Here is a 19635-nt window from a genome sequence, read left to right as displayed (position 1 = left end):
TGGGCATCATATCCTTGCGCTGCTACATGGGCGCCAGGCACGGCCGGTCGAAAACAAAAGGAGGCCCATGAATCATGTCCACTCTTCTCTTGACAATTACGCTGGTGACATGCATTGCACTAGCTAGCCAGCACCGTTGGGCAACGCGATCAGTGCGCTGGGGTGTCCGTTGCCCCCATACATACTACAACTTGATTGTTCATCGTTCACTCTTCTAGTTTTGAAGAGAGGAGATGGACGGATCCACCGTCAACCGACTCGCCAGCATGGCGGCCTTCGTACTCTTCCTCCTTATACTTGTCCTTGCCGCTGGCAACAGCGAGCACGGACACGTAGGAGCAGTTGCTGCGCGCAGCCCCGTCGTCGTGCGGCTAATCGGCCGCGGCGCGGACGACAAGACCTCCGTTGCCGTGCACAGACACGATCTCTCCTTCGCCAGCTTCACCGATGGCAGCGGCCATTGGCACGCCTTTCCTGGCCTTGAGCACCTCTTGCGCACGTCCACGACCCTCCCCTTCGGCAGCAGTTACAGCGACCTCATCGGCGGCCTTGTGAACTTGCCGGGCATGCCGCTGGGGCGGGAAGCCATTCGCGTGCTCGCCGCCTACCGCTCGGGGGCGGCGTGGAGCCGGTCAAGCGGGCGCTGACGGTGATGAAGGTTGTGAGTAGCGAGGCCCAGCGATTGGGGCCATCAAAGAGACCCTCAACGATGAATGGTGTTAAAGTTGTGTCGAATATTATTGTATAAGGTAGGTTACAGTTGGACTTGGTTTTGGACTATGTGTAGACTGGTTAGGAGTTGTGTCCTAGTAGGACACTTGTATTCTAGGCCTCTCATATATATCAGGGGTAGACACATGATGTAACATATGTCAACATAATAGCACGGGCACGCGGGGGAGTCTGCGGCGTGTGCCGGCGCTCGGGCGGCCGGGGTGCGGTATTGTGACGGTGTCATGGGGAGGAGCGCCCGTAGTCAGGCCCCAGGGATGTAGCCATATCGATGAACCTCGTTAACAAATCTCGGTGTCGTGTTTGTGTGATTGTTTGGTCCTCGGTAAATCGATGAAGCGCCTCGGATTATTCTAACAAGTGGTATCATGAGCAAGGTTACGAGGATGCTGCGCATTGTTGATCTAGAGAATGCCGCAGAGTTCGTGGACGTATTGGCTGTAGTCACCAAGGCGCTGGAGATCGGGTCGTGGATGTTGTCACGATGATTGTCGGAGTTGTCAAGGCGACGGGAAACAGCAGAGTCGAAGTCGAAGTCGAAGAGCGGTACGATCGAGGATCAATTGGAATCAAGCAGATCGCATGAAGTGGCGGCAGCCGAAGTGACATATACGTAGATCGATTCGATCGATGCGAAGCGGCGGCGGCGCGTCGCACTGCTGCTGGATGCTGATCAGGCTGAGTACAAGGCAGAGCTGGTGCCACGGGTGCTCGGGTGCAAGGCAAAGGACTGGTGCGACTCAGGCACGGGCGTGTGTGCAGGTAGGGATGAAAACAGAGCGGAAACGGACGGAACCGAGTGCTATCATATTTGTTTTCACATTTTTTCATAGAAGTAGAAACAAATACAGAAACCTCGGAAATGAATACGAAAACAGATACTACTAGAAATGGACATGGAGCGAATACAAAGCGGATACAGAAACAAAAAGAGGCATTGATCATTAACTTAAAAACCCCTTGATCATAGAGAAATACACACAAAAACAAACAAATTTAATAAGTTGTTAATATGGCTACAAAATAATATCATTATGTTAGCAACTTAGCGTAGTATTGTAGTAGTACCGGACAATTGTGTATAGGGTCAAGCTGAGTACATGTGTGGTAGTAGAAGTTGGGTCTCATATTCATTCTACTAATTGTGTCATTGTGTTCTCTTTGGTGGTTGGGCTACAAAGCAGCTATAGGTCTAGTAAAAGCAGAAATTCCATATTCATGAAAACGGAAAGTTCCGTTTCCATCCATGTTCCATTGGAAAACAGCATTCCGTTTTTGTTTCCGTTTCCGCATAAAAAATTTCATTTCCACTTTCATTTTGTAAATTTCCATTTCCATTTTCATATTTCCTCTCCGTTTTCATTTTTTTTCCGGAAAAACGGAAAGTTTCCACTCCATTTTCATTCCTATGTGTAGGCAATGCTGCGGCAGGATTGGATCGGTGCTACGTTGACTGCTGAGCCGGAGATTTGTTATTAAAAAAAGGAAAGAAACAAAGTCCTGACGTGCATGCATGATGTCTAAGGAGCATTGGCGTGGAATCAAGAAAGGTTTTTTTGGTTCCTATTATGTTAAGGGGATACAGAAGGCTGCATGAAAAGGTACAAGTTCTGGATTAAAGGTCTACGCGTACACATGAGTGACTAGCAAATGGCAACAAGAAAAATTATGCAGAAAGTATCCGTGGGGTCAAGTTTGCATGGAGATTTTTTCTGGTGGGTCATGTTTGCGGGAAGTGCTCGGAGTGTGTACGACAAAGGATGAAAGACGTGCATATAAGGTTCGGGAGGAATCTGGAGCGCGTCGTGACAGGATCATGCAAACACAGGGCATCGAGTAATGCATTGAGATGTCTGGGGCTGGCCATGACGCATGGTGGAGCATGGTTGCAGTCAGATAATTTCAGCTGGGTCGGACTGGATAGTCTGATGGATCGACAGGGGTGTTGGTCAAAGCAGAAGATGGCGGTGATTTCAGCGACGACGATATAGGAGTGTGATGCTAATGGTGGCCGACTTCTGGGGCGTGGAAACATGTGGTGCAAGCCTGAGGGCTTGTGCGGCTTCGACGGACTATGGCGCGGGGTTGATTCAAGATGGTGCACATATAAGAGAGCTTGAAGTCGACAAGACGCGGGGTAGCAAGGCACAACTACATGAAGTTATGCTCAAATTTCAGTTTTTTTTAATTTTTGTTAAATCTAGTCAAACTATGGTCAAACTACTTATTCAAGAAGTATTAGTGTTACTAAATAATTATTCAAGAATATTAGTGTTACTAAATAATTATTTCAGTTTTTTAAATTTTGGTCAAATCTAGTCAAACTGTGGTCAAACAATGGTCAAACTACTTATTCAAGAAATATTACTGTTACTAAATAATTACTGTTTTTTAGAACGATAGTTTCAAACTCAAACAGTGAAATGTGTAACTTCATGCTCAAGCTAAACTCCTGAGAGTTAATAGGATTGACATCTTACTATTGTCAGGAAAACAACAAGTGCAGACTTGGAAACGAGGGAGAATAGAATCCGGAAGTTAAGCGTGCACAGGCTGGGGTAGTGAGAGGATGGGTGACCGTCCGGGAAGTTAGATGATTTGGAATGATGAGGGATGATTAGAGATTAGAGGTTAAATTGAGAAGTGATGAGTGGTGATTAGAGATTAGAGGTTAAAATAATTCAGAAATTTGAAACAGAGGGAAAAAATCAAAAAAAATCATAAAATTTCCTTTAGTACCGGTTGGTGTTACCAACTGGGACTAAAAGTGGACCTCCATACAGCGGCCACGTGGAGGGCCTTTAGTCCCGGTTCGTATAAGAACCGGGACTAAAGGTGGGGGCCTTTAGTAACGACCCTTTAGTCCCGGTTTCAGAACCGGGACTAAAGTCCCTTATGAACCGGGACAAATGGTCCTTTTTCTACTAGTGACGGCGTAAGAATTCGGAGAGTCGAAGCCTATTTCAGCGGGATAGCGAGAGACACGTGGATCAGGCTGGGGCCCAATGGTCTGATGGAGACGTGATACCCGGCATCGGTCGATGATGATCGATGGTTCTCTGCAGTGGGGGTTGAGGCAGTGTGGGCTAGCTACCCGGGAGACTCGACCAGGACAGTAGAGGCTCGACACGGTGATAGCGGCGAGGCGTGCGGTAAGCACGGACACAACGACAGACCAAGGCACTGGTGGTCAGACATGTGGTCAGACAAAGTGTGCAAGGGGTGCTGAAGTAGTGTTGACGAGTACCAAATTCAAGTTGGTGACTGGGTCTATCGGTGTCGGTTGATAGACAGAAGTTAACCATGAAGAATCTAAGAGAGTGAAGGAAAGTCTGAAATTGTCAAAAGCTGAGAGAGTACATGGCCGTATATTCTATGGTGTTAAGTGCGCATGGCAAAGTGCGGACGACTAGTACAGAAAGAGGCGAAGTGCTATAGCGGTGAGGCATGTCAGAGACTATCTAGGAGAAGGGTGAGACAACTGTGAATTTGACTCAGGATGACACATGGTGACGGTGAAATTTCTTCAAGTTTCAGACAGACGGTCAAGAAAGAGCGGTGATATTGATTTCAGATAACTCTTATACGTGGCGCCCAATATGTGAGTTGTTCAATTTCACGCAGACAGTGGTCGGTGTGTGATGGCGTTGAACGGATTCTTTGAAAGTTGGGAGCACAAACTAGAGTAACAAGGAGCTTCATTTTTGCTGGAGTGTTGACTATGAAAAAGACGAGAAAGGAGTACAGTTGCAGTGGAGTCACATGGAGTCTGGAAGTAGCAGCGGTGCTCATGGCGTATCACGCATGGATGAATCCAAGGTGGTAAATAATATTCGCTAAGGTGGAGTTTATTAAAGTTGTGTCAAATATTATTGTACAAGGTAGGTTACAGTTGAACTTGGTTTTAGACTATGTGTAGACAGGGTAGGAGTTGTGTCCTAGTAGGACACTTGTATCCTAGACCTCTCATATATATCGGGGTAGACACACGATATAACATATGCCAACATAATAGCACGCGCACGCGGGAGAGCCTGCGGCGTGTGCCGGCGCTCGGACGGCCGGGGTGTGGTATTGTGACGGTGTCATGAGGAGGAATGTCTGTAGGCAGGCCCTGAAGATATAGCCATATCGATGAACATCGTTCACAAATCTTGATGTCATGTTTATATGATTGCGTGGTTCTTAATAGATCAATGAAGCGCCTCGGATTGACAGATGGGACACCGGTGCCCGCGTCGCCCCTGAGCACCTGCCCTACATCGAGCACTGGGACACCGTGTCCTACGAGATCATCCGCTCCAACCACACAGGCAAGTGGGACGGGCCCTTCACCAAGATGCTAGAGACCCAGGCCAACATCCGCACTCCACAGCAAGGAGGAGGCGCTCGCCATTGTCGGGATGATCCGGAATGCCGACTTCGAGGAAGTGCTCGAGGCTCACGCCACCCCGATGTAAAGTGAACGTTCATGCAATTGGTCCATCGCGGCTTCCGGAGTCAATGTTTCGTTCATGTTCGTGTTAGCTGGTGTGATAATATATCTATGGTTTCAGCTTGCTTGCTTCAAGTAAAGGTACTCCCGCTCCCATAGTCAATCAGCCTCGCCTACGTGCTCCGTCCAACGTACAAAGGTACTCCCGCCCCCGTACTAGTATGACGCCCAATCCATCGTACTTCTTTTTTTTGCGGGTGAACTGAAATTCATCATTGTCAACACTTACACGTACAAGGTGTAAAGGAATTCGCGTTTAAACACCACACATACATTATTGGGTACAAAGAACACATGGCTTGAAATATATAAGTAGTAGTAGGACAATTACCACGTGCATGCGATTGCAAGCGATCAAGCATCGAGGTAGGAAATTACCACATACACGTTCATTATTCTCTCCATGCGACGATCGATCAAAAGGCCACTTCCGCTTTGGCAAACTCCTCTCTCTTCTGGTTCACGTCCGCCACCATCTCGCCAAACCTGCATGGCGGGCTGACTACCGGCACCGTGCTGCGTGCAGACTGTCCACCACCAGCCCGGCCGCTCCGAAGTCCACTGGCATGCACGTCCTTGAACTTTTGTGCGATGATGACGGAGTTCACCACGTCGTCGTCGGGGTGGCACACGACCAGCACCTAGAACCCGCCTCGGCCGATGTCCTCGGGGTCGACAATCGGGTACAGGAACCCACGGGCTCCATGGGCGCTGCGCACAACGAAAGCCGCCACGTCCGCCATGTGTTCACCGAGGTGTGCGATGACCTTGGCCTTGTCCTCAGCGGCCGTGACGACAAGAGCGGTCAGGAACACGACGTCGTATGTGGCGAGCTCATCGGCGGGGTCTGCGACATCGGCCGTGTGGAAGGACATGCGGGCGCCCACAGCTTGCTGGCACAATCGTTGGCCGCGCCGCACAGGTTGTAGTTGTCGAACATGGTGTCGGGCAGGTGGCGCGCGGCGAGGACAAAGGAGCTGAATGGAAGTGGGCCGGGGCCGATGAAGGCAATGCGGGCGGGGGCGATGCCGCCGGGCACGTAGCGCACCAGGAGCTCGTATTCTAGCTTGCTGAGGTTGATGTAGTTGCTGTACTAGGGGAACATATTGAGGTGGAGGCGGCGAGCATGTCGGAGTAGTGCGCCTCCAACTTCCCATCGGCCTCGGAGCAGAGGCGGATGAGGCCCTCCCGCATCTCCTGCGCCTCCGGGCCTAGCCTGGTCACGTCCACAGGACTCGGGGGAACGCACGCGATGACCAGCTCGGTGAAGAGCGCATCGACGTCTGGGGATGGGCTGAGGGACGGCGGGAACATATCTGGTGCACCAAGGGAATTGGTGCGACCGGTGCACTAGCACAACGATGTTTTTTATTTGAACAATCAACCGGGGGCGATCGCCCACCTAAACATTTTTGTATTAATAATAGCAACGAAGCATTCCATGCATCACATAAACACCCCCCGAAATGCTAATGGGGGGAAGGGGGAGGGAGGGAGGGAGGGGGGTGCGTCAGCTACAAACATCCATGCGCCATTGACGCAAAGGCGCACAGTCTATGTGGGCGGGGGCCCGAACTATCCATAAGTGAAGATGCTCTTGGATCGAATGCCGCAAGTCAATATCCGAGGAATGGCAAAACAACTACAAGACAACTACATTTCTAGTTAAGGGAAACAACAAAGTAAATAACAAGAATAAATATTTACTCCGTTGCATATTGTTGACACTAAAGGTCTGATGTATTATTTGCGCAACCCTTCTGTGAGAAATGTGCAACTGATCCATTGAAAAAGATTGTATAGCTTAATCGTAAAACATCAATCTATATGTTTATGCCACACAGGGAAAACTATTGATTCTCATCACTTGCACATACTATTTCTGAAAGGAAAAAAAATCCTCAACACTGCTTACACATAAATACGTGCCTTTAAGTCCCACAATCACATTATTGTGTACAAACGACACATGACTTGAAATCCAGTACTTGTAGGATAATGACCACATACAACTGCAACCGGTCAAGCAGCCAGTTGTATTAGTTCTCCCAGCGATGAACAATCAATAGGCCACTTCAACGTTGGCAAACTCCTCAGTCTGCTGGGTCATGTCACCTACCATCTCACCGAACCTGCACGGAGGGCTGACCACTGACATCGTGCCACGCTTGTACTGTCCATCCTACCACACTTGCTGCAAAGTCCGTTGGCTTGCACGTCCTTGGATTTCTATGTGATAATGATAGAGTTCACGACATCGTCGTTGGCATGGCACACGGCCAGTACCTCAAACTCGCTTCGGCTGATGTCCACGGTGTCCAAAATCGGGTATAGGAACCACGCGCGCTCCATGAGCATCGTGCACGACAAGGGTTACCCTGTCTGCCATGTGCGCCCCGAGGAGCACGACCACCTTCACCATGTCCTCGACGTCCATGTCGACGAGTGTGTCCAGGAGTACAACATCTTAAGCGGCGAGCTCGCCGGCAAGGTTGCTATGTCGGCCATGTGGAAGGACATGCGCACGCCCACATCCGAGTCCATGCAGAACAGCTTATCGGCACGGTCGTCGGGCACGTCAAAAAGGTCGTCTATTTCAAACATGGTGTAAGGCAGGTAGCGTGTCACGAGGAGAAAGGAGCTAAACCTAAATGGACCATAGCCGATGAAGGCTAAGCGGGGAGGGGCGATGCCACAAGGAACGTGGAGCACCAAAAGCTCATACTCTGAGCTTCTTGAGGTTGATGTAGTTGTTGGTACCAGGGTAACAAGCCATGGTGGCCCAGCGGGTTCTCGAAGGCGGCGAGCATGTCAGGGAAATACTCCTCCAGCTTTTCCTTGACCTCATCGCAGAGGCGGGTGAGGCCCTCTCGCTTCCCCTACGTCTTCGATCTAAGCTTGGTGACATCTGTGGGGCTTGGGGGAATGCATGCGGTGACCAACTCTATAAACAGCGCGTCGACGTCCGGGGATGGGTTGAGCCATGACAGCTTGGCGATGGCATCATGGAACCCGGTGATCTTCTGGACCAGGACATCCATCTCCAATTCTCTAGGCATTCATTTTACCCCTTTCATGGTGGTGTGGAGTGGGGTGGAGTAGGTGATCACGCTGTTTGCTTGATAAGCAACGGAGTGCCAACATGGGGTATGTGTTGCTTCCATCTAGAGGACCACAAAAGGTCCTGGTGTGATTTTTATTGAGCATGATCTTTTTTTTGTGATGACCATGTACTCAAGAATTTTATAGGCAATGTGATCTTGATTGAGTGTTATCGAAGGCATGCGTGATCTTAATCAGTTTCAGCTATGAAAGAAAGAAAACCAATGAAGAAGTGCAACATGCACGTAAAAAACTCATCTCGGTAACATGATATACTAGTCTTCTCTAGAACAAATTATGTGCAGTTATAGTTTCCAACATATAAATTAATGTCCTAAGACGAGTTCTTTACTTTAAGAAATTGCGAGCTTTGTTAGGCTCAAGTAGCAAGTTTGCAATCAAAATGATGGGTGATATGCCTGAAAAGTCATTCATCGCAACTTGCAAGCCAAGATATGGACTGGAGATCAAGGTAATCGAGATAAGGTGAATCTTCCGCACTGCTTTGTAACACCCTCCCACAAGTACCTAATGCACATGATGTCTTTCCAGAAACTGTACCAAATTGTGACCATGGCGCTGCTAAAGATCTAAAAAAACATATTTAAGTTATTTTTGTATAATATCTCAACAAACATTTTTCCAGCTTATCATCTTCTTCTAATAATGATCTTTTTTAGAAAAATGTGAATTTCATGTTATGGTTAGCACAAATAATTTGCACAAAAATACTACTTCATACAAATCTTATGTGTTTATATTGGTGTTCCCTAACATCTGAGCAAAAAACACGCGTGATTTCAGAAACTTGCATTTGGTGAGATTTATCTTTCGACCTAATAGCATCAGTGATTACATGAAAAAGGATGACATGTTCAAGAATCTAAATTATTGTGCTGATATTTTTTTAAAAGGTTATTCTATCTTAGAACTTCATTTACTTCTTCATCAAACACTGTTTTTTTAGTTACTCGTTATGCGGGTGAGCATAGTGAAGAATATATATGTTCAAGAATTGTATGGCTGATGAGTGTTAAACATTCATCTTGTTAATTTATTGAGTGTGCTATTTTTTGAAGTGATGACCATGCAGTCAAGATTTTTATGGGCAAACAAACATGTAACTTTAAGAAAGGTTGATTTTAATAACACATGTGAACTATTTTGCAAGTTAAAGTGCATTCATGGCCCCGTAACTTGCACCCGCTCATGGTTCCATCGCCAAAAGGCGCACATACAGGATCACCAGCATGAGAAATTTTCTAACCAAAAAGTAGCACCAGCAACACTCATGAGGTAGTTAGCACTCTAGAAGCAAGCACGACACTTATATGCACTAATTCTGTAGTAGTCAACACACTAGTACGTGACACCCATCTTTCACGTAGTGCCACACTCTAGAAGCAATCACAACGCTTGCATGCACTAATTATGTAGTTGCACACTAACACGTGGCACCAAGCTTTCATGTTTGTCATCCACCATTTCTTAGTAGTCTGCTGGTCTGACGTGTGTAGGCCTAGGGGAGATGCCACATGTGGATGAGCTAGCATTCTGAGAAAATTACATAAATGATCTAGTCGGTTTGGTCATATTTGAATAATTGGTTTGTTTGGTACTAACTGAACTAATTTGGTTTCTAACCGACCAACCTAGAGCTTCAAAGGTAAGCAATTTGTTGACCTTACAGTTAACCACTAACAATACTAAATGTTCATTCCATTTCGGTTTGGTAAGGTTCGAATTCAGTAATCAAATACCCAGGCTATGTTTAACCGATGGAAGATGACCATTCGAGGTTGTTCAACCGATTTGGTTGGTAGCTTACTAGTATGATTTTTATGCATGAGGTTCATTTTTTATGTCTTTTAAATTGCCCTCGGGGCAGCCATTTGTGAGATTTATTTACATAAATTTATTATATTCCTATGTTGAACTTTCGAATAATGAATAATTGGTTGTGTGCATCACTTGACACAGAGGCCGAGTGTCTTTCCCACTTTCCCATATAAAGATGCATTTGTTAGTTTATTTGAGTTATGTAACGTGATTCCTCATGTATCTCTATTAGAGTTTCAGCATTGGTGTAAGTATTCCCCTCAAAAAAAAAAAGCATTGTTGTAAGTATGTTTACTCCACGTTGACAGGGGCGGCGTGAGCCTTGAGCACTTGCTGGAAGTCGGCATTCCGCAACAGTCCGACCACGGCGAGCGCTTCCTCCAAGCTGCGGATGTTGGCCTGGGTCTCCAGCATCTTGGTGAATGGATCGTCCCACTTGCCTGTGCGGTTGGAGCGGATGATCTCGTAGGACATGGTGTCCCAGTGCTCGATGTAGGGCAGGTGCTCGGGGGCAACGCGGGCACCGGTCACCCATCCTTCAAGGACTGTCTTGCGGATGGGCTCCAGCCGCTGGACCTCGCTTATCATGACCTGCATCGCCGCCAGCGCCCGCTTGACAGGCTCGACGTCGGCGCCCGGGTGGTAGGCGGAGAGCAACCGGGAGGCCTCCATCATCGCCTCCCGTCCAAGCGGCACGCCGGGCAGGTTGTCGAGGCCGCCGATGAGCTCGCTGTAGCTGTTGCCGAACGGGAGGGTCGTGGACGCAGGGAAGAGGTGCTCGCAGCCTGGGAAGGCCTGCCAATGGCCTCTCCCGTTGGTGAAGCCGGCGAAGGAGAGGTCGTGTCTCTGCACGGCCACGGAGGTCTTGTCGTCGGGGCCGTGACCCCGCAGCGTCACGATGACGAGGCTGGGGGCAGCAACTGCTCCTGACCCGTCTGCGTGCATGATGTGGCTGACGGACAGAACAAGTATGAGGAGGAAGAGGAGGAACACGGCCATGTCGGCGAGTCGATTGATGGTGGATCCGTCCATCTATTCTCTTGAGCAGTGAACAATTAGTCAGCACTGACAATGAAGTGGTAGTATATATGGCGGGCAACTGACACCAGCGTCGCTGATCGCATGACACAACTGTGCTTGCTGCTAGTGCAATGCATGGAACCAGCGTGAATGTCAGAAGAAGAGCGTGATTTGACAGGCCGTGCTTGGCACCCATGTTGTGCCTGCCTTCAGCACAAGGATGTGAGTACTATGCATGTGATGCCATTGCAGCTTCCAGCTTTTCATTCCAACTCTAGCTTTTTGCTTCACGAGGAAATGAACACTATGTGTTGCCGTTTTTTTTTTTGGATGATGGCTTTTATATTATCGTATTAAAAGTAGCTGAGAAAACCACACAGTTGCATGCAAAGATTTATGAATATATCGTTTTCATCATGTTGGCAAGTTATTTGATTACACAATTTAAATTATAAAAAAAATTGTAGATAAACTGTAAGTCTTGATAAATATATTGTTTTGAACCTGCCTTGATAAATATGATTGTATTTTATTACAAGAAATTCTAAGCGGTTTATTATATGTTGTTGCCGTTGTTATGTGAAAATGAGAGAATGGAATTGAGACCTACTGCCTTATGTAGAACAATATTTTTAACCAAGTTCTTAGTTTCCTTTTTAATATTTTCCTTAAAATTAAATCTTACAATGTGTTACCTATCTAAACTTTGTGTTCTTGTCAACTCATCATTTGCGTAATGTCATGTATCTAGAACCTTCAACCCATGGTCATCTTAGTCTAGTTGCCTCAGCCGGTTGCCCATTTGAGACAATATTTATTTGTGTTCCCATTTCTCGGAATTTGGTATACTACCCACTTAATTTCGTTATAGCTTTGTATTCCCTCTGCCCCGGAATATAGTGCGTATTAAAAAAACTCAATCTTTGAATTTTGACCGACTTTAATTTCAAAAATCAACATAATAAAATATCAAATAAGCACCATTAGATTCATCTTGAAATATATTTGCATAAGATATATACTTGGTATTTCGAATATAGATGATTTTTCTATGAACTCGGTCAAAGTTTCTTAAACATGACTTTTTGAAAACCAATGCGCACTATATTTATGGGACCAAGGGAGTACTATCTTATCATGATCATGTTGTTTTAAGTGAAATTGTATTTAATTCACCATAAATGAGTTGTACTCTTGCATATTTCACACATTTTTGTGACATCTAAGAGAATGTACTTATCAGTTACTATACATAGGAATTAGTGTGAAAACATTATCTCCCACTGAATCTTCATCATAGCTTGTAATTTCTTGCCGTGTTAATGTTGTTTTCCAACAACTTGTAGTTTGTTCACCAGAACTGGCATATTCTTGCATACTTCACACGATTTGTTGTAGTGGCAACATTGTTTTCTTCATTAACTCTTATGACACACTAGCTGTCACATATATATCTGGCATCGACCTCGTGATTCTTCGTACATGACCACATGTATACCTTGTAGGGGGCCATTGTACATCATTATACTCTCTGATTCACTTGTTTGAATCGTCTCATTGCCATGCGTTCTAGCGATTCTATCATGTTGATATATTTAGGCCTGTTTCAATGGCACTGGACATTATGACTAGATATTACTTATTGCCAAACCAAAATCTAATTGCTAATTTAATATTCTTTTTTATAAGTCAATTTTATATTCAATTTCATATATGTCAATTTTATGCCAAAATTTCACTATCGATGAACTTCATAGGGGATTTGTATGCAAACCAAATTATAGTACTCCAAATTATATATGTGTACTATGGATGTGTTTTCTTTATCCACCGAATAAAAGCTACATCTACTTCATAATTTTTTAAACATGACTCGCCTTGTGAAATAAGAAGAATATATATATGGGAGCGCATGACAAAACCGAAGAGAGCAGGTGGTATTGGATTTAGAGATATGCACCTCTTCAATCAGGCTCTACTTGCAAAACAAGGGTGGAGGTTGATTCAAAACCCAGAGAGCCTGTGTGCGAGGGTGTTAAAGTCAAAGTATTACCCTAATGGAAACCTCATGGACACCGTTTTTTGCGACAGATGCGTCACCGGTGTGGAGAGGCATTGAGTTCGGACTTCAGCTACTGAAAAGAGGGATAATATGGAGGGTGGGCGATGGAAAAACATTCAAATTCAGCGAGACCAATGGCTACCAAGAAGGGAAGGGCTCATGACAGTGGCGTTCATCCGGAGATCAGGGCTTCGATGGGTGAACCAACTCATGATTCCTGAGAGGAAGGAGTGGAATGGAAGTCTAATCAGACAGATATTCTACCCGTTCGATGCCGATGTGATCTACAAGATCCCTATCCCGAGCTCCGATGCTGAGGATCGACTAGCGTGGCACTACGAAAATAATGGAGTCTTTTCAATAAAGAGTGCCTAGAAGCTTGCAGCAAGTCTTGCCCAACCAAGCTATAACCCGCCCAATTCAGCAAGAGAAGCCAATGACCGCAGCATTTGGGACCTAATATGAAAAGCTAATGTTGCCAGAAAGATTCGGATATTCGGCTGGAGAGTGGCAACTAAAACACTAGCCACTAAGGAAAATAAGTTTAAACGAACCCTCAAAACGGATGCAACCTGCAGTATTTGTGGTCAAGACTAAGAGAATGAGTACCATGCTGTCGCCAAGTGCACGAAGAGCAGAGGACTCAGGTCGGCAATGCGTGAAGTTTGGTACGAGCGATGCAATAATGCCCTGGCTCACGAGCTAGCTGCTCTGAACAGAAGAGATGGAGATCAAGTGCTCATTGGCGATGTACCAACTTGCCTATGAACTTTGATGCTGTCCGAGTATAATAGGCCTTCTGAGTAGCTCTGCTACTCTAGATCTAAAAAACACTCCACCAGCCGTGGAGAACATGGGTCATGCGTTTACAAAGCTAAATTTGTGCATATATGTATATAGCTTTGAGTTTGAGCTTGTGCCAATTATATATTGTTTGATTTGATTGAACAACAAATTAATTAGCATTGGTTAGAAAAAACAGTGTTTCATTTGATTGAATACAAATTAATTAGAATTGATTGACAAAGACATAGCATCGATTATAACATTCGCATTTTGCGCACATAGCAATTCGATCTGTTGTCAATGTCATCCAGCATTTGCGTCTGGTCATTGCATCCAAGTACATTAATTGGTTGGACTGCTTGCAGGCTCGACCACTTGTGCTCTTCACTGTCATGGACGCACGAACCATATGGACATCTGTTTGATGAGTTTTTGTCACTTATTTATCTAGCCCACATTTCATATGGAAAATATAAATAATAATGTGAAGCACTAGTGTGTGAATTTAAGAGTACAAAGGAATGTGCTGGTACATGCATAATCTTTATGGTTTAATTAAGTGGGCTTGAGAGGCTACAGCCCATGTCCTAGTCTATGCATGCCATGCCATGACTGAAGTAGATAGTATTGCTAAATAGCACGTTTATCAATGGAAAGAGTCAACACGTAGCCAGCCACGTACATGGAAGCAGCGCGCATGTAACGTACGTGTGGCCGAACCGCCTGGTCGGTGTTAGCCTATGAGTTTTTATAACACTGCATAGTTATCTAGTAGATAGATTGGTACGGGCTGCTCAGCATGCACGCAGGATAAGCGAGCCGCTGAGCAAGAATCGGACTCTGGCCAACAGCTTACGGCGGCACACTACTGATTTCTCTCGCTAATCCTGCTGCCCTAGTGCTCCCTATAAAACGCTCATCTCCTCCCATGTACAGGGGGGAGAGGACGCACACACGGGCTGCTCGCGGCCAGGCTGCTCGCATGCATGGAGCCCTGAACATGTACATCTCGCATAGTCCCTGATGATAAAGCCCCACTACTTCCGCCCTGCTACTCCACCAAAATCCCATAGTATACCTCGCCTGGCCGGCGGCCGCATCGACACGGCAACGTTCTCTTATGGTAAGAAATGGTGAGATCTGATGTCCCTTTTTCTCACAGCTGGTTGCCTCATATTAGAAGATCGGTTTACACCGAATCCTTTTGTTGCCCCAGATTATTTTAGATTGGTTTACCAATCCAGTTGCGGCATGTGGTAAATGTTTGATAGGCAGATCAACTAGTGCATGACTTGGATTCGGATCGCTCCCATAGCAGATCGTTTCCGTATAAAAAAATATATTTGGTGGCAAGTTGCTGGTGCCGGATTTTGGATTCGAATCACTCTCATAGTCGATCGTTTTCGTACAGAAATATTTGAGAAGAAAATCAAATAGTGCTCGGCTTGGATTCGGATCGCTCTCATCTAGCATATCGTATCCGTAGAGAAATATTTATGGAGGAATTTAGTTGGTGCCTGACTTGGATTCAGATCATTGCCATGGTCGCCAAGCAGAAATATTTGAGAGGCAGATCACTCATATAGTTGATCTCTTCCATGCATAATATGTGAGGAGTGAACTAGAATGTTCAACTTGGATTCGGATCACTCTAGGAGCAGATCGTTCCTATGCATAATTTTAGAGTTGATTGCGCTACAATTGGAACAGTCATTTAGCCTGATCATGGAGAGTTTGGGCTTGAAAGTATTTAGTGTCGTGACAGATCCAGCCCTTTATATTTATATAAAAGACTCAGCTCAAGTGGACTCGCAAAGGCGCACCATTTTATTGTATGATGAGAAGGCAGTACGACATATTGCAATATTATTTGTCACGGGCTAATTAGCTTAGCCCGTGCTGGACATTAAATATCCAGATCCAAATATCTTTCGTGATTTTCTGAACAACATGGTTACTCAATATGATGACATGCCTAGCATGTAAATCTTGATATTTCATTGACGGCCCTCACGGCTAGGTGTCCATAACGAAGTCTCATGACATGATTTCTTTTCCGCGACCGACGAGGCCGGAACAACTCATTAGTCTAGGCCGACGAGGCTAGACATTTTCTTCTGGACCGACGAGGTTAGGAGACCACTACCTTCCGTGACCGACGAGGCCGGAAGTTGCTCATACGTCCTTGCTGACGAGGCAGGATATCCCTTTGTCCGCGACCGATGAGGCCGAATGTTCACCTTGAGACTTTGCTATGAACCCGGTGCCGACGAGGCCGGATATCTTAGTCTAAAGACCGACAAGTCTTTACCATGTCACAGCATGGCCACATCGGCCACATATATTTTGGAGAATATTTCAGGTTGAAGACGACGACCATCAAGAGCAGCTTAATCGGAGGTTTTCTACAAGATGCATCTTGTGGATGTAATTAACCGGATCGTCTTCCGAGGCTCTGGGAACCTGAAGCTACACAGTCGCTAAACTTAGTCAGATTGCATAGAGAAATATGATATACTTGTGTGGGAACCATTTGATGTAATTCTCAAAAGAATTAATCAAATACAGAGTTCCCTGATCTTGTGTGTCTCTTTTATTTGTAACTATTGTATGCTGGCACGCCCGCACTTTATTTTATCGCCGTTACGGATTAGGAAATACCCTTTTCCGGGGGACGTTTCTTTTTCGTGAAACAACATCGTAATGATGCAGCACCACCTTTACTTTCTTTGCCTCTTGAGAGCACAACTTACGCGGATAATGTGATTCACCATCTATCTTTTTCAGAGTAAGCATTCCGGCCAAAAATAGCATTGGTTTAAGCAGACTGCCTCCCTCTGGGTTTATTAGACCCCCTTGTATTTAACGTTAAATTTTGACTATAAAGTTAACTGATAAAATATTTAAAAAATGCTACAAAAATTATATGGTGTGAATCCTCTTTCATATAAATCATATGCTATTAGTAATGGATGGTTAAAATTTAAACCAAAATATGAGGGAGCCTAATTCGGACGGAGGAAGTACTAAGTAGTTCGTAAAGTAGGTGAGGCTATTTTTATTTATTTTTGCATTGAAGGATGTTAAACTTAATTGACACAGAAGTTTAACATTTGGTGAATAAAATTGACTAATTAAATTACTTGAGAGGTTGAGATTTCGTGCTGAAAGAACATATATTATCCAACTAGATCCGATGATTAACCAACTTGACGAACATGAAAAGAAACATGGACTCGATCGAGAATTAATATGGAGCACAACCTATCTAAAGCATTATCCAGGCAGCATGTATGCAAGCTTACTTAAAGTTCACGTGAGCCTTGGGCACTTGCTCGAAGTCCAGATCCATCAGCATGTTCATCACCACTACCGCCTCCTGCTTGTTGCGAATGATGGACTGGGTCTCTAGCATCTTGGTGAAGGGCCCGTACCACTTGCCTGTGCGGTTGGAATGGAGGATCTCATAGGACATGGTATCCCAGTGCTCGATGTAGGGCCGGTGCTCGGGGGCGACGCGGGACTCGCTGGCCCATCCTCTTCTGACGGTATCTTTAATTACATACCAGCACAATGACATAACGAGTCTCTAGAGATATCTATTACTCCACCACATATGCTAAAACTCGAAATGTATGCTCCTCCCGATCTTGATGGGGCTGAATTTTAACGGCCAAATTTACCAGATTATGTGCTATGTGTGCTCATGCTACAAGATCAAACATCGACTAATATCAGCATGTCTCGGATGTTAGCTTAATCCAAAGAAATTTGAGTTATGTTAGGAGTATGCTAGTTAACTAGGCTAGTGTAGCCGTGGGTGCTAGCGTGTTTGGTTAGGATTAGTATAAGTGTGATCAAGGTTGCCGGATAATTAGTAGTACTAGTAATATAGAAAAGTATAGACAAATCGGTTTAGAGTTTCCTTATGTTAGCGTGAGTTCTATTTGGACTAGGTAGCTTGTCCGTATAGGAGTTGGGTTCACGATGGTCATGGTTGTGTATATATACACAGCCAGGTGCGTGAGTTTATTATAACTGTGAGCACAGAGAAAACCAGAATAGAAAAATAAAGAGGAAAACAAAAGGCACGATACGGGCCCTTGGCTATTAGTTTTGTGTGCGCGTGTTTATCGTGTTATTTGATGTGATCGATCTTGTGACAAAGTCCAACATCGGAGAAGAAGCAGACAAAAAGATGGAATATGTATACCGGTAGAAAAGCACTAACTAATCCATATCAATGTCTGCATTAATCAGCGAGAGGTTCTCTCACTGAAATAAGCCAACACATATGTACCAAAGAGCCTCACACAAGCATTGGGAAGGGGTACACTAGCCGGCAGCTGGGCGGGTTGAGCCCCGAATCGGCCAACATCTTGGCCCGTTAGATATTTATTAAATGAAAAACATAGACCATCCGATCATTGCACCAATTAAAATCCCATGCGCAATACTTCATTCGTACATTGCAACATTTCTTCTTGTGGTAAGGCAAAACGCTGCAGTAAACATCTCATTAATTCCAACACACCCATGCTCCATTTACATGCAAGGAACAAATGCCTTTTGCTGGCAGAAGAATATTTAGAGCTTAGAGAGAGGATTAGAAATGAAGAGAAACCACTCACCGATTTTTATTGATTGCATCATGAGTCAAACATATAAAATAAACAAGATCCCTAATATTAAAAATGAAAGAAACGGAGTGCAAAAAAATAAGCAAAGTTCGCCCTCCAGCACTCCAGGCCTACATCATGAAGAATAATGGGAAGACAAGTAGGATCTGAAAGCCACCAAAGGATCGCGTAGTATGGGCCGCATTTCCAATATTTTCTGATCCTGCAAATTCACCAAACAACAGAGCTTCGATATAAATCTAAATAGCTATTATGAGAATATATTGGCGAAGAAAATAATGCATCTTTCTAACCTGGTTTTCGGGGGTCGCAGCTGGTGGTAGGCATCTGGCACTGGCGGAACATCTCCAGGCCGTCGACGGTGTCGTTGACCCCCCACTTCTTTGCGAACTTCTGGGCCTCACCGACGGCGTTGCAGATGCACTCCGGGTCGCTCTTGAAGAGCTTCTTGACCGCGACGCAGCACGGCGCCAGCTTGGAGGGGTCCCCGTAGACTGCCCCGCACACGGTTATACTGTTCAGGCACGGCGGCGTGGCCGGGATGTCGGCCGGCGACGGGAGTGGCGGGAGGACTATCTGGTCCGGGATCGGCGGCGTCGTCTCCACTTCACTAGTCGCCATGGCCGCGGCGGCGAAGAGGAGCACCAGGACTAATCGGCGCACGTGGTGCCCCATGATCGATCTTGATTAGCTGCGTCGACTATGGTGAGGTACCGAGGTGTGATGAGGAAAGGGGTCTCCGGCTTGGATGTCTTATAGGCATGTGTTCACCAACGTAATGAGCTGGAGCGTACGTGCTGCCCATGTTCCATGGGCGTACTAGTCTGTCACTGTGTTTATTCTCATTCGATTACGTTGTTTATTTTATTTTTCAATCCACGAGATGTTGACTCTCATGTCATGCAGTCATGCTGATCATAACAGATCCTTTCTCTCCATGAAACACGGAGATTAGGAGA

General features: G+C 45.6%; 2 protein-coding genes and 2 pseudogenes across 2 annotated transcripts; 1 reads left to right on the top strand and 3 right to left on the bottom strand.

Moving 5' to 3' along the window:
- The first annotated feature begins 242 nt into the window (after positions 1-242).
- LOC125506540 lies at positions 243-5192 on the top strand (annotated as a pseudogene).
- A 451-nt stretch (positions 5193-5643) lies between these two features.
- LOC125507649 lies at positions 5644-8268 on the bottom strand (annotated as a pseudogene).
- Positions 8269-10189: 1921 nt separating this feature from the next.
- Positions 10190-11200, bottom strand: LOC125506539 (protein synthesis inhibitor II-like). Its single transcript, XM_048671333.1, has one exon. The coding sequence runs from the start codon at positions 11198-11200 to the stop codon at positions 10460-10462; it is 741 nt and encodes a 246-aa protein (XP_048527290.1). The 3' UTR covers positions 10190-10459.
- A 7449-nt stretch (positions 11201-18649) lies between these two features.
- LOC125506538 (non-specific lipid transfer protein GPI-anchored 23-like) lies at positions 18650-19407 on the bottom strand. Its single transcript, XM_048671332.1, has 2 exons — positions 18970-19407; positions 18650-18878 (listed from the first exon to the last, which is right to left on the bottom strand). Exons 1-2 carry the CDS (start codon positions 19349-19351, stop codon positions 18787-18789), a joined length of 474 nt encoding a protein of 157 aa, XP_048527289.1. The 5' UTR covers positions 19352-19407; the 3' UTR covers positions 18650-18786.
- Positions 19408-19635: the final 228 nt, after the last annotated feature.

Source organism: Triticum urartu, chromosome 5 (assembly GCF_003073215.2).
Source record: "Triticum urartu cultivar G1812 chromosome 5, Tu2.1, whole genome shotgun sequence".
Lineage (NCBI taxonomy): Eukaryota > Viridiplantae > Streptophyta > Magnoliopsida > Poales > Poaceae > Triticum > Triticum urartu.
The sequence above is the reverse complement of the archived record's forward strand: the minus strand, read 5'-3'. Positions and strand labels throughout refer to the sequence as shown.